Source organism: Cinclus cinclus, chromosome 11, assembly GCF_963662255.1.
Source record: "Cinclus cinclus chromosome 11, bCinCin1.1, whole genome shotgun sequence".
Classification (NCBI taxonomy): Eukaryota; Metazoa; Chordata; class Aves; order Passeriformes; family Cinclidae; genus Cinclus; species Cinclus cinclus.
The window spans coordinates 22,935,376-22,950,746 of NC_085056.1; the positions used below are offsets into that span (position 1 = coordinate 22,935,376).

At 49.2% G+C, this 15,371-nt stretch overlaps 1 protein-coding gene across 1 annotated transcript; it reads right to left on the reverse strand.

The window, feature by feature from the left end:
* Window positions 1–1,256: 1,256 nt before the first annotated feature.
* On the reverse strand, window positions 1,257–12,001 carry LOC134048168 (uncharacterized). The gene is made up of 5 exons (XM_062499768.1): window positions 11,756–12,001; window positions 10,163–10,321; window positions 9,869–9,986; window positions 1,411–1,540; window positions 1,257–1,320 (listed from the first exon to the last, which is right to left on the reverse strand). Exons 1-5 carry the CDS (start codon window positions 11,999–12,001, stop codon window positions 1,257–1,259), a joined length of 717 nt encoding a protein of 238 aa, XP_062355752.1.
* Window positions 12,002–15,371: the final 3,370 nt, after the last annotated feature.

Here is a 15,371-nt window from a genome sequence, read left to right on the forward strand (position 1 = left end):
ACTCTGATTTTGTGTTATTTATAAATGTGTTAACTGTTGGTTTCATTGAGCTCTTTTGGCAAAAGCGTGGTTTTTGTTTTGTTCTATTACAGATCCCCTCTATAGAGGATCTATAGATCCCCTCCCTCAGCTCAAATTCAAGAAGATGATGGGTCATTGTTAGATGGCTGGCTCAACAAACTGAGCTTTGCACCTTGGGTAAGAAAACTTTGTAACATAGGTTTTTGGGTGTTGGTCTTTTTAGCAGTAATATTGATAGCCATGCCCTGCAGATTTTGCTGTGCATGACAAATGATGGACAAAACTATCAAAGACGTTTTTATCATACAAAAGAGAGGTAGGAAATGGATTCACAGAGAGTTCTCAAAACCTTACAGAGATAGTGGATGAAGGTATAGACGTGGAGTAAGTTTTTGAATTAAGACTTTGGAAGAGGCAAGATTTTTTTCAAACAATGAATGGTAACTGCTATCAGATATGACTTACATCCTTTGAACAGATTGGATTTTCACAGCATTAAAATTTCTGTGTTGTAACCTGGCAACACTTAATGCAAGGAAAAACAAGATGCTGTAATTAGAAGATATACTATAGTAAAGCTATGAAACGCAAGGTAGTTAATAAATGACAAGGTTACAAGTTTCTTTTCAGTTGTACCGAGAGAGGGAATCGTGGGAATCCTTAAAATTGAAGGGGTTTTGGGAAAGCTGCAAAAAGCAGGCCTCAGAAACAGCAGAAGTCTAATTAGAGCTAAGCAGTACCCGTAAGATTTGTCATCAGAAAAGTTCTATGAGATGTAGAAGGCAAGGACAAATAAAACAATGGTCTGTGTATCAATGCTTGCCTAGAGTAACTCCCTAAGCTGCAGAGAAGTATATCTGGCAAGATATTAGGAAGATCTAAGCTTAATAATGGAGCTCAGTGCATTGTATTTTAAGGCTTACAAGCAGGTATTGTACTCAAAATAAACAACCATTGTTTTAACCGAAGGTACGTGTACTTACAGCAGTTGCATAAAACTACTGTCAACATGCTTTTGCATTGTGTCATTCAAACACTTTTGAAGTGAGTTGTAACACTGAGTTCTGCAGCTGCTGCTGAGGACGTGAGCTGCTGGCATCTTCCCATTGTCCCAACCATGTAATGAGACTGATGCTGGAAAAGAAACAGCTCGAGACACGTTCCACAGCAGTCCCGTCTCGTTCGTGATTCTGTGCATAAATCCATGGCCAGCGTTAGAGAGGACACTCCACTGCTCACATGGAGAGTGTCACAGCCACCAGGACCACATCCTGTCTGAAGTCCAGGCTATTCCCAGCTCTGCAGACACAAGGAGCTCTCAGGACAAGGGAACATTGCTGGGTGTTCCCCACGGGGCACCTGGAGATGGGGATGGGAGTCCCTACTCACTTGACAAGACTCTGGCACAGCTTTTTGTCAGGGAACCTGTTGTTTGGGGGATGGGATGGAAGCTTTTCCTGCAGCTCCAGAGCAGGCTTCTTTATCAGCATCATCACCATCTCTATCTGCAGCTGTTTGACTGAGGAAAGAGAAGACAGTGCCTGGTTAGCAAAGGTCTTTCCCAACGTTGGCATCTGAGAAAGGATCCCACCCTGCTCCTGTTGAGAGGGGGTGTGGGGTCCTCCTGTCTGGCTGCTCAGTGCTGGTGACACCTCCTGCTCTCTTAGCCAGGACCTCATCTCCACAGCAGTTAACTCCAGCATCTTCACCTGCCCAGCCACTGTTAGCAAAGTTTGCCTCATCTGGCCAGGCAGACAAGCCAGGAACCTTCCAGAGCTCCAGAGACTTGCCTGCCCCCAGCCAGCACCAAGGCAGCTTGGACAAAAGCCGTCTTGAATGGGAACTGGAACCCAGCTGGTGCTTCTTGGAGATGAGCAGTACCAGCACAGTCCCAGGGCACAATCAGGCAGCTGCTGCTCAGGTTTGTCACGCGTTGGGCACGGCAGGTCCCTCTGGTAAGTTTTTCTGTTCTGCTTTGGTGTTATATTAAGCTTTTAGTTTTTACATTAAGGGTTACTAGGATCTTTTCACAGGGTAGTGAAGACAAAACAGTCCTATTCCAGCTGGGGACTCAAGGACAATTTCTTCAAACTTCAGGCCCTATAAACATAAACAACATGAAGAAAGGAGAGTGGGCAAGCAAGCAAGAAAGCAAGGAGGAGGAAACTTCCATGATTTGAGGCTATTAATTGGACAGCTGATTTCTGTATGCAAATGCACTAAAACCAATGAAAAGATGAGATCTCATGACCAATCTGTGCAGTATGTACCATTTCTGTGCAGATCAGGTCAAGAAATTAAAAAGCTGGAAGCAGAGCAGGACTGGTTGTCCTGGTTTGAAAGACAGGTGTTTGCTAAGGAAAGCAGAAGCTTCCCTTTGGAATGAAAAAAAAAAAAGTGAATGTTCTGATTATTATAATTTTGGAATTAAGAGAGCTCTCAGGCAAAGATATGGGGGTAGGAATAACAGTTCTTTACTAGTATATCTAACAAGACAAACAAGAACAACAACAGCTATGAAATTACCCACAAACAGAACAGTAACTCAGTCCCAGTCCCTTTCTGGCTGCAGGTACCTTTTCCCTGAGCTGCAGTTCCCGGTGCTGGGGGCGGGCGGGTCCCGCAGAGCCGCAGGAGGGCTGGGGGTGATGGCAGCGCTGTCCCAGGGAGAGAGAGAGAGATGGAGAGAGAGCCCTCCGCTCACGGTGTGGGTCCCGATACTCAGCAGAGTGCTGGATGGTGGTAGTTCACAGCGAGAAGACAGCAGAGCAGGGTCCGATGGTGGTTTCCCAACGCTGGGATGGGACAGAGAGGCAGGAGGCAGCGATCGTCCTTCTCGTCCGAATTCCGCGGGGGAAATGGGCCGAGGCCCAGCCTTCCACTTCCTCTTCTGGCTGTTTGAATCTCGCGGGGCTTGCTTCTTCCCTCCCGTCCCCTCCCCCTTGTCACCAGGGCCCAGTCAACAGGTATCTTAGCATGACAATGGGGAAAATTCCACAGAGGGAAAAAAGGGAGAGAACTAACCCTCAACATTATCCACCCCAAATTTTCCCCTACCATCATGCCAAATCAAATTAAAATCTTCAAATTATACACATCCATACAGTTACAGATACAGGCACAGTATTGTAGGTAGTTCACCCTAAAACAAGGTCTCCTTGGGGTATGCACCGGGTCTTTCCATCCCTTTGCATGATCCACCAGGTACAACCTGGCCCTTGAGCAAAGACCACCCCACGAATTGGATTGTCTTTGCTGGAGGCAGAGTTCACCCAAACAGTTTTTCCTAGCATGCCTCTCATATGCACCACTGGAACCTTGTCCCCATCTGGCGCTCTCAATGGCTCAGACTGGGCAGGGCCTGCTCGATTAGTGGAACCTCGGGTGTTCACTAACCATGTGGCCTTTGGTAGATTAATCTCCCAGTTCTTGAAAGTCCCCCCACCCAGTGCCTTCAAGGTGGTTTTAAGCAGCCCATTGCACCGTTCCACTTTCCCAGCCGCTGGTGCTTGATAAGGAATGTGGTACACCCACTCGATGCCGTATTCTCTGGCCCAGGTGCTTATGAGGCTGTTCTTGAAATGAGTCCCATTGTCTGACTCAATTCTCTCAGGGGTACCATGTCTCCAAAGGACTTGTTTTTCCAGGCCCAGGATGGTGTTGCGGGCAGTGGCATGAGGCACAGGGTAGGTCTCCAACCATCCAGTGGTGGCTTCCACCATGGTCAGCACGTAGCGCTTGCCTTGGCGTGTCTGAGGCAGTGTGATGTAGTCAATCTGCCAGGCCTCCCCATACTTATATTTGGACCACCGCCCCCTATACCAGAGGGGCTTCACTCGCTTGGCTTGCTTGATGACAGCACACGTCTCACAGTCATGGATAACCTGGGAAATGCTGTCCATGGTGAGATCCACCCCTCAGTCTCGTGCCCACTTATAGGTAGCATCTCTGCCTTGGTGACCTGAGGCATCGTGGGCCCATCGAGCCAGGAACAACTCTCCCTTGTGTTGCCAGTTTAAGTCTATCTGTGACACCTCTATCTTTGCAGCCTGATCTACTTGCTCATTGTGTTGGTGCTCCTCATTAGCCCGACTCTTGGGGACATGGGCATCTACATGACGGACCTTTACGGGTAGCTTCTCTACCCGACTGGCAATGTCTTTCCACTCATCAGCAGCCCAGATTGGTTTTCCCCTACGTTGCCAGATAGCTTTTTTCCATCTTTCCAGCCAGCCCCACACAGCATTGGCTACCATCCATGAATCAGTGTAAAGGTAAAGCTTTGGCCACTTCTCTCTTTCAGCAGTGTCCAGGGCCAGCTGAACGGCTTTGAGTTCAGCAAGTTGACTTGATCCACCTTCTCCTTCAGTAGCTTGTGCAACCTGTCGTGTGGGGCTCCATACGGCTGCTTTCCACTTCCGGTTCATCCCCACGATGTGACAGGAACCGTCAGTGATAAGAGCGTAGTGAGTTTCATCTGCTGGCAGTTGGTTGTATGGCGGGGCTTCATCAGCCCGGGTCACTTGTTCTTGCTCCTCTTCATCAGCAAGACCAAAATTTTCACCTTCTGGCCAGTTTGTAATTATTTCCAAAATCCCAGGGCGATTTGGGTTTCCCATACGGGCGCGCTGTGTGATGAGGGCGATCCACTTGCTCCATGTGGCATCGGTGGCGTGGTGGGTAGAGGGGACCTTCCCTTTAAACATCCACCCCAGCACTGGTAGTCGGGGTGCCAGGAGGAGCTGTGCTTCTGTGCCAATCACCTCTGAGGCAGCTTGAACTCCTTCATAAGCAGCCAAGATCTCCTTCTCTGTTGGGGTGTAGTTGGCTTCAGACTCTCTGTAACTTCGGATCCAGAATCCCAGTGGTCGGCCTCGGGTCTCACCAGGTACCTTCTGCCAAAGGCTCCAGGACAAGCCCTTGTTCCCGGCTGCAGAGTAGAGCACATTCTTCACCTCTGGTCCCGTCCTGACTGGGCCGAGGGCTACAGCATGAGTGATCTCCTGCTTGATCTGGGCAAAGGCTTGCTGCTGCTCAGGGCCCCAGTGGAATTCGTTCCTTCTTCCGGGTGACCAGGTAGAGAGGGCTCACGATCTGGCTGTACTCAGGAATGTGCATTCTCCAAAAGCCTATGGCACCTAGGAAAGCTTGTGTTTCCTTCTTGTTGGTTGGTGGAGACATCGCGGTGATCTTATTGATGACCTCAGTGGGGATTTGGCGCCGCCCGTCTTGCCACTTTACTCCCAGGAACTGGATCTCTCAGGCAGGACCTTTGACTTTGCTCCTCTTGATGGCAAAACTGGCTCCCAGCAGAATCTGGATGATCTTTTTTCCTTTCTCAAATACTTCCATTGCTGTGTTCCCCCACACAATGATGTCATCAATGTATTGCAGATGTTCTGGAGCTTCACCCTTTTCCAGTGCAGCCTGGATCAGTCCATGGCAGATGGTGGGGCTGTGTTTCCACCCCTGGGGCAGTCGGTTCCAGGTGTACTGCACGCCCCTCCAGGTGAAAGCAAACTGAGGCCTGCACTCTGCTGCCAGAGGAATAGAGAAAAATGCATTGGCAATGTCAATGATGGCGTACCACTTTGCTGCCTTGGACTCCAGCTCGTACTGGAGTTCCAGCATGTCCGGCACGGCAGCGCTCAGCGGTGGAGTCACTTCATTCAATGCACAATAGTCCACAGTCAATCTCCATTCTCCATCAGACTTGTGCACAGGCCAGATGGGGCTGTTGAAGGGTGAGTGGGTTTTGCTGACCATCCCTTGGCCCTCCAGCTCACGGATCATCATGTGGATGGGGATCACGGCATCTCGATTTGTCCTGTACTCCCGGTGGTGCATTGTGGAGGTGGCAATTGGCACTTGCTGCTCCTTCACCTTCAGGAGTCCCACTACAGATGGGTTCTCTGACAGTCCAAGCAAGGTGTTCAATTGCTTAATGTTTTCTGCCTCTACAGCAGCTATTCCAAAAGCCCTCCTGAGTCCCTTTGGGTCTTTGTAATAGCCATTCCTCAGGAAGTCTATGCCTAGAATACACGGTGCCTCTGGGCCAGTCACAATTGGATGCTTCTGCCACTCCTTCCCAGTCAGGCTCACCTCAGCCTCCAGCAAAGTCAATTCCTGTGATCCCCCTGTCACCCCAGCAATAGAAACAGGTTCTTCCCCCACATGTTCTGATGGTATTAGGGTGCACTGTGAACCAGTGTCAACTAATGCCCTATGTTTTTGTGGCTCTGATGTGCCAGGCCATCGGATCCACACCGTCCAAAAGACCCGGTTTTCCCGTGCCTCTCCCTGGCTAGAGGCAGGGCCCCTCTAGCACTGGTTATTATTTCCTTCCTGGGCATACATGTTGGAGGTTCCCTCAAGGGGATCTGACAAATCATCCTCCCTTTTGTAGTACCCTGCATCTTGGTTATGGGAAGTTGAGGCTACCTTCACTTTAGTGGAGCTCCTTTGGTTAGTGTTTCCCTCCCTGAGTTGACGCACCCGCGCTGCCAGGGCAGAAGTGGGTTTCCCATCCCACCTCCTCATGTCTTCCCCATGGTCACACAGAAAAAACCACAGGTCAGCTCGTGGGGTGTACCCTCTATCCCTAGCTGGGGGGCGTTGGGCTCTAACTCTGGCATCTGTGACTCGCACTGGTGCTGTACTGACCTTCTTCATCTCCTCCCTCATCTCTCTCATCTCCTCTTCGAGTTCCCTAATCACAGCAGAGACCTGAGCCTGCATTGGGCCGTTCATTATACTCTCAAAATTCCTGAGCCTATTGGCAACAGAACCCACTGTCTCGTGGTTGGTGTCAGCATTAATGGCTGCAATGAATGTAGTGTATTGAGATGGCCCCAGGTGTGCCAGATTCCACAACATCTGCCCTGTGCACCTGACCTTGTCGGGGTCATTGTCATGTTGTCCACCCCTCCCAAAGAGTATCTCCAGTACTGCCACTTCTCTCAGCTCTTGGATCCCCTCCTCAGCGGTCTTCCAGCTCATTCTATGGTGGTGCTCCTGCATTCTCTCTCTATGGACAAACCTCTCTCTTACACTCATTAAAAGCCGCTCCCAGAGGGAAAGGGGGCCTGGTTGCCTTATGAATATGTGATCCACACCTGAGTCCTGGGTCAGGGGTCCCAAATTCCTTGCCTCAGTACCATCCAGTTGCACACCTGTACCCATAAGGTCCCAGACCCGCAGTAACCACGTTGTAAAAGCCTCACGGCCCCTTCGTACAACATCTTTACGCAGATTACGGAGACTCTCGTATGACAGGGACTCTGTGACGATCTCAACCTCTGGCTCCCCTGCTGGTTGTGAGGGCCCTGCTTTCTGGTCCTTATTATCCAGGTGCTTTGTTTTCACTTTGGACTTTCTAGTTTCCACAGGGGCAACTACTGCTGGCTGTGAGTGCCCTTGCAGTTCAGCTGAAGCCCGGCGAGATGTAACATCTGTGGGTTCCACTGCTGCACCATCAGGTTCTTCCTCTTTAAGGCAGGGGGAGAGTTTCTCAAGAGCTGGGGAAAGGTACTCCTTCAGCATTTGGCCCATCTCCTTCACTAGAAACCCCACCCACTCTGGATGGTTCCTTTCTAAGGTGAACTCTGGGGCAGAATCAGGCTCAGGGGCAACATCCTTAACCTCTGGGGCAGAATCCTTAGTCTCTAGGGCAGAATCCTTAGTTTCTGGGGCAGGGGCAGGGTCAGGCTCTGGGACAGAATCCTTAGTCTCTGGGACAGAATCATTAGTCTCTGGGGCAGAATCCTTAGTCTCTGGAGCAGGGGCTGGGAAGGGTCAGGCTCTGGGGCAGAATCCTTAGTCTCTGGGGCAGAGCCAGGCTCTGGGGCAGGGCCAGGCTCTGGGGGAGGATCCCTATTCCTTGGGGGACGTATCAGGGTTGTCATCCAAGTCAATCTCCCCTCATCTCGGAATGTTAAATAGAACAGGTTTACAAGGCCTATTAGCAATGTCAGCCACTGTATGATATCATTACTGCTTAGAAGAGATTTGAACCCCTCAAAAGCTGGTGGAGCAGACCCAAAAAACTGTGTAAGGGGTTGGGACAAAATTTTCCCTGGTGTCATATCCTCACAGTATGTACCATTATTAAAGTAACCCCAAAAACATACAGTTAGAGTGTGATAGCTCTGAATCCATGTGCCGACCTTCCAGAGGAAGTTAAAAATCCATGAATTTCTCACATTATCAGCCCACAAAAGGAACTGGATAATAGTTACAGCAGCCTGAGTTATAGGACCCATGTTCAAGTAAGGGATTGCAAATGGGAGAGACAGAGCTGTGGCCACATGGAGCCCAAACCACGGTAAGCTGGACAACATGATGCCACCTAACACAAAACTGAGGTAACTCAAGAACTGTTATTCCTTTTTCACCCTTTTCTCTCAATGCCCTCGGGCACCATGTTGGGTGGCCAAAATCTCTCCTGGTTTGAAAGACAGGTGTTTGCTAAGGAAAGCAGAAGCTTCCCTTTGGACTGAAAAAAAAAAAAGTGAATGTTCTGATTATTATAATTTTGGAATTAAGAGAGATCTCAGGCAAATATATGGGGGTAGGAATAACAGTTCTTTACTAGTATACCTAACATGACAAACAAGAGCAACAACAGCTATGAAATTACCCACCAACAGAACAGTAACTCAGTCCCAGTGTTTTTTGGCTGCAGGTACCTTTTCCCTGAGCTGCAGTTCCCGGTGCTGGGGGCGGGTGGGTCCCGCAGAGCTGCAGGAGGGCTGGGGGTGATGGCAGCGCTGTCCCAGGGAGAGAGAGAGAGATGGAGAGAGCCCTCCGCTCACGGTGTGGGTTCCGATACTCAGCAGAGTGCTGGATGGTGGTAGTTCACAGCGAGAAGACAGCAGGGCAGGGTCCGATTGTGGTTTCCCGACGCTGGGATGGGACAGAGAGGCAGGAGGCGGCGATCGTCCTTCTCGTCCGAACTCCACGGGGGAAATGGGCCGAGGCCCAGCCTTCCACTTCCTCTTCTGGCTGTTTGAATCTCGCGGGGCTTGCTTCTTCCCTCCCGTCCCCTCCCCCTTGTCACCAGGGCCCAGTCAACAGGTATCTTAGCATGACAATGGGGAAAATTCCACAGAGGGAAAAAAGGGAGAGAACTAACCCTCAACACTGGTAAACAGGGAAAATTTGATCTTTTTATACACTGCCTCTGAACTATGTGGTTACCTGTACAGAAATTATAATTTACGAAGTTAAATAAAGCTTTTTGCAATACAATTTCCAAAGTAGTTCTTCCCTTTTTAAATGGGGAGAGGATATTGCTAACAGATAGGAAAACAGCAGGCACAGAAATAAACCTGGTGAACAAAAAGTTCTCAGAAACAGCAATTCCTCTGTTCTATGGGAAAACCGATCCTATGTAATACTGAACACTGCTATTGAAATTAAGAATCTGTTAGTTTACAAATGGTGACCTACACTCCAAAGACACCTCTAGCAGTCTCCCTGCTAAAGGTCTCTACACAATCCCAGTGCACATCCCCTCTGGTGGTCCCTCTCCATCTGCAGAGCCCTGGAGTAAGCAGACACTGAAGCAGACCTCTGTGAGGCTAGAGCAGCCTGCTGGGACCCTGCCTGGGTGAGTGAGCTCTGAACAGCTCCAGGGATGGAGATTATACAGCCTGTCAGGAACACCTGCTCCAGTTTTGGGCTGACGTCATGGTGAAGAGTATTTTTTTCTTGTATCTCATCAAAATGTCCATGTTGCTGCTGTGTCCATTGCCTCAAGAAGAGTTCTGGTATTGTCCTCTCTATGACCACCCAGAAGAAGTAAGCAGCCAAACCCCGTGGTGGCTTTCAAGCTGAGCAAGCCCACCTCTCTCAGCCTCTCTGCTCATCAGCCACTCGCTGGAGCCCTGTGACTGTGCTCGTGGCTCTCTGCTAAACTCCTGCCAGCGCAGCACTGTCTGTGTGGTACTCCAGAGCATCACTAACTGGTGCCCCAAAGGTGGTCTCACAAATACCAAACACAGCAAGAACCCTTTTCCCTTGCTCTGCTGGACAAATGGGCTGCACACCTGAAGAAGCAGGTTGCAGGTTTGAAAAGGTCACTGCCAACCTCACAAAAGCAAACCACCCAAACTTATTTTGTAATGATATGCTGACTCACTTTATCAATTCCAGGCATCAGCCTACACATGACTTCCACCTTCTCTGGCTCAAGACACCCTTCTTCTTTAGCTTCTCGGAGAGCAGTGTCAATATCATCATCATCAGTGGCTTCTCTTTTACCTCCTGGAAAACACACTTCCCCTGGTGATCTTCTCAGCTAGAAAAGGACCACAGGACCAGAATGTACTACTGTTAAATATAACAAGGCTTATATTCTTACTGGATCCACACAGAGGAATGTTGGTATTGCAGTATCTCTTCATGTTTATCTTTCCAGTCAAAGAAGCTTGAAATGGTGGTTAAGGTTTCTGCAAAAAGGAAACATGCAAGGTAGCAAGAGTAGCTACCTAATGGAATGCTGAGCCTACTCCCTGTTAATCCATAAACCCTTGCTATCAAACATGCACTGCACCTGTGCAGTGTTGTGTAATTCATACTGTAACTTCTGCTTTTGTATGTCAAAGTTTACATTTTGCATCATCTTGTTTGCATAAATGACAGATTAATCCAGACAGATAACCTGTAGAGCAAGATTAAAATACTCTCAGAGCAAGAACTTCCGAAAGACACAATTAAATAATGTACCAGTAGGAGGAAGAAATAACTTTTGCTTTAACCCAAACACATTACGGAGCAAAAGAATGAAAATGCTTGGTTCTGTTTCCTATTTGTTGTTATCTATAGTTGGGATGGGTTTTGTTTAATCTGCTGAGTGTTGTTGAGAACAGGGACAGGGGCAGGGTTGAAGATGTGACCAAAACAGGAAGAAGGATGAGAAGGGAAGGGACAGAAGAGCTGGCGGTCAGGAGAGAGCCTAAGTTCCTGAGTAACCATTCAGTGGGAAAGGGGACAGGGACCACCCCCAGCCACAAAAGGCTATAAAAGTTTGCCATTTTGTCGAAGTGTGCCTGTGTGTTTCTGCCTCTCGGGACGCAGACACACACGCGACTCAGCAGACTCGTTCCAAATGAATAGTTACTTAGTTATTGCTTCCGAGACTGTGTCCCCTCCTACACTGCACATCAAAAGGGAGTTATTTCTACGATACCTTTAAGTACATTCCAGTAGTAGGTTTGTGCATCAAGAATCAGTAAAAATCACATTTACACTCAATGAATCAGCTCTGGAACTGCAATTATTTGTTTTTTAAGCAAGACCCAGCAACAGAAAGAAGTAATTCCTGCGTACAGGCAGCTGATGTGAGGCAGGGACAGAAAACAAGAGTTGTGAAAGGAAACAAAATCCTGGAGAAATAGTTCTGGGAGCCTTAGGCTGTAGCCTTTTATGCATTAAAGAGAGAAAAGAGTAATATTAACTGCAGACCAAGGAATCTCATTTAATAAAGCCGCACTGCGTTGTCAATTTCCTTATTTAAGTAATCAATCATTGCCGACTCTGGAAATTGTCATTTCCTGTCCCGGGTTTCCGGGGACCCGGCGTGTTCCTGGCAGGCAAACGCCAGATCCCAGCAAGGTGGAAACACCTGGCCGTGCCCTTGGGAACAAGGGCGGGATCGGGGGTGCGCAGGTGCCGGGAGGGCGCGCACCGATGGTGTCCCGGGAAGGATCGCGCCCCTGGAGCCCCCCGGTACCTGCATGGACCGGACGGTGAGCAGCAGGTGCAGCCGCCCCAGCCGCACCACGAGCGGCAGCAGCACGGCGGCTCTGGGCAGCGGCAAGCGGCAGAACTTGTCCCCGACCTCGAACTCCCTCAGGGGGCGCCGGGCTTCCTCCATGAGCCCCTGCCTAGGAGCGGGCAGAGCGGAGCACGGGCACCCTCCGGCCGCGCCCCGGTCACCCGCTGCAGCCCCGGGGCCCAGCTCCCGCTCCGCCGCCATCTGCGGCACCGCCGGCGGCTGCGCCCTGCCCGGCCCCGCCCCGACACCGACACGACCCCGCCAGTCGGGTCGATCATTCCCTTTCCCACTCCCTGCCGTGTCGGTGTGCAGGGAGCCGCGGGCCCGCTCGCTCACTGTCCCGGACTGCGGCGCTGGCGCTGCTCGGCTCCATCGGTTCCGTGCGGTCCCGGCAGCTCCCAGTGGGAGAAGGACCGTGAAAGCGCTGTATTCGTCACACGATCATAGCACACGCAAGGGACTTGAAAGATCACCTTATTCCATCTCCATGGTTATAAGTGTTACTCTATCTGTCCAATTTACCAAACAACAAAAAAATTAGCAGCAATTCTTTTAATAGCAGCAATTGCATATAAATGAATACAATCAAATACTAAATGTACATGTTTAAAAATATACAAAATTTGGCAGTAATTTAGTAAGATTTAGGTTCGTATAAAAGCATAACCTAAATTGACCAGGGATAAAGGTGTTAAAAACGACTGAAAAGACTCTTTGGAGACACAGCTTGGCTATTTATTTATGAAAGCACCAAAGGCAGGAGCCCAAGAAAAGCTTAGACCCCACTCGGTAAGCCCGACAGGCTAAACCACTACAGAAACTGTGCCCGCAGCACAGATAACTTCCCAGGAGCCCGAGTTCCGTCAGAGGAGCCCAGGACAGCACAGCCGGGGGTTCTTATAGAGCCCGATCCGTGCTGATTGGTGTGTTTTTCAATCCCCTCGGTGATTGGCTCCTTCTTCGCCTCGCGATTGGTTCATACCACTCTTCATTCTGGGCCAATCATTTCCAAATCCATTGTCCCCATTGGTCAGCGCATGGTCCAATCATGATGGAGTCCGGTGTCATCACCTTAGGACATAATTAGTCTGGAAAGTTCTTTCCTTCTCTGTCCAACAAGCACCAACCCGGCAACACCCACAGCTTGTCAACACCCACAGCTTGTCAACACCCACAGCTTGTCAGCACCCACAGCTTGACAATGCCCAGAACTTGTCGACAACCACAGCTTGTCAACACCCACAGCTTGTCAGCACCCACAGCTTGTCCATGCCCAGAACTTGTCAACAACCACAGCTTGTCAACACCCACAGCTTGTCAGCACCCACAGCTTGACAATGCCCAGAACTTGTCGACAACCACAGCTTGTCAACACCCACAGCTTGTCAGCACCCACAGCTTGTCCACGCCCAGAACTTGTCAACAACCACAGCTTGTCAACACCCACAGCTTGTCAACAACCACAGCTTGTCAACACCCACAGCTTGTCAGCGCCCAGCTTGTCCACGCCCAGAACTTGTCAACAACCACAGCTTGTCAACACCCACAGCTTGTCAGCACCCACAGCTTGTCAGTCATGACCTCCCTCCCCCCAGTTACCCCCAACAATTGAATAACAATTCATAACTTCAACAATTAACTCTTTACACAACTTATTAATAACATCACAATCAATCAACGTATTACAATTCTACAACAAACTTTAACTCTACCCCCGAACATGTTCTTATTTATAACGCAGGCAGGACCCCGCCGTTCCTCACATATCAAATGATCAGGACAAAAATCCCACTTCCATACTATATGCTAACACATATTAATACAAAACTTTCTGGAAAACTCCTCCTAGTTTCTATTCCTAAAATCTATGTCACTATATTGTGTTGTGCATGCTCTACTAAAAGTTAGGGGTCTCTCATCCTCTCGGGGTCTTATTTCCGATGAAGGCTCTTTGTCTTCATCAGCGTCCGCTCTGTAACCTTGCAGGCAGCGCAGGAGCACTGAGCTTGGTGTTATGTAATTTCAAGTTCCATGCTTGGAGATATACCAGTTTGGCCCAGTCCAGGGTCAAGTAATGAAAATGTGTTGCATTTTAAACCAGAGGACAGGAAATGAAAGCACTGCCACGGAATTTGGCAGAGCCAATATATGCCAATATGACTTATCCTCTTGGCTGCTCAGTTATTGCAGCCCTTTGCTACTTTACCATTTGTCTTGTTTGGAGGTTGTGGTCAGATAATTCAGTGATGGGTACAACAGAAATTAAATTAATCATAGCTGATCACAAAAGAATACAATTTAGGAAAATTTAAATGGATTGTTAAATATTTACCTCATGGTGATGACAGTTATCACACAGTGACCAAAAAAGGTACTTTCAACAAAACTTCATTTATATCCTTATTCCTCAAGCCCTACTATTCGTTTGCTTGATGTAGCATCATGTAAAAATACTGTTCGAGATCATTCTACTGCTTCAACATTCCAAACAGGGAATAATCCCTATTTTGCTTTGCTTGCACACAGAACTGTCAGATCTTCCCCCTGGTCTCTCTGACCTGCCTCGGCTAGCTCGGGGTCAGAGAGATGGGGGATTTTTTATCTGACATGGACAAAGGTAAAAGATTAGAGGAGGCTCTCCTTCCCGGGATGATCCAAGTTTATTGTCCTGAAGGGTTCCAGGGAGAAGAGAGATAGCATGGGAAACGCAGGGTATTTTCAACCCCAACTCAGGGGCGGAGGAACCCCAGGTCACAGCCACTCAGAGCTGGCCAGGGGAAAGGGAGGGGTTAAGGGAAGGGGACAACCACAATACAAACAGAGGGGGAAACAGAACAAACCATCCTCAGTGCAACACAAAACCATAAATGTGCATTACAACATGTCTTGGTTTGAAAGACAGGTGTTTGCTAAGGAAAGCAGAAGCTTCCCTTTGAACTGAAAAATATGATCCTTCCTTCCTACAGATTATTATGATTTTGAAATTAAGGGAGATCTCAGGCAAAGGTATGGGGATAGCAATAACAGTTCTTTACTAGTATATCTAACAAGACAAACAAGAACAACAACAGCTATGAAATTGCCCACAAACAGAACAGTAACTCAGTCCCAGTCCCTTTCTGGCTGCAGGCACCTTTTCCCTGAGCTGCAGTTCCCGGCTCTGGGGACGGGCAGGTCCCACAGAGCTGCAGGAGGGCTGGGGGTGATGGCAGCGCTGTCCCAGGTGGGAGAGAGAGATGGAGAGAGAGCCCTCCGCTCACGGCGTCGGTCCCGATGCTCAGCAGAGTGCTGGATGGTGGCAGGTTACATCGAGAAGGCAGCAGTGCAGGGTCCGACAGCAGTGAGGATGGCTCCCGCCGCTGGGAAGGCAGGAATGGGTCAGAGGCGGCGATCGTCCTTCTCGTCCAAACTCTGCTGAGGAAATGGGCCAAGCCAGAGCCTTCCGCTTCCTCTTCCTCTTCTGGCTGTTTGAATCTCGCGGGGTTTCCCTCTTCTCTCCCCTCCCCCTTGCCACCAGGGCCCAGCCAACAGGTATCTTAGCATGACAATGGGGAAAATTCCACAGAGGGAA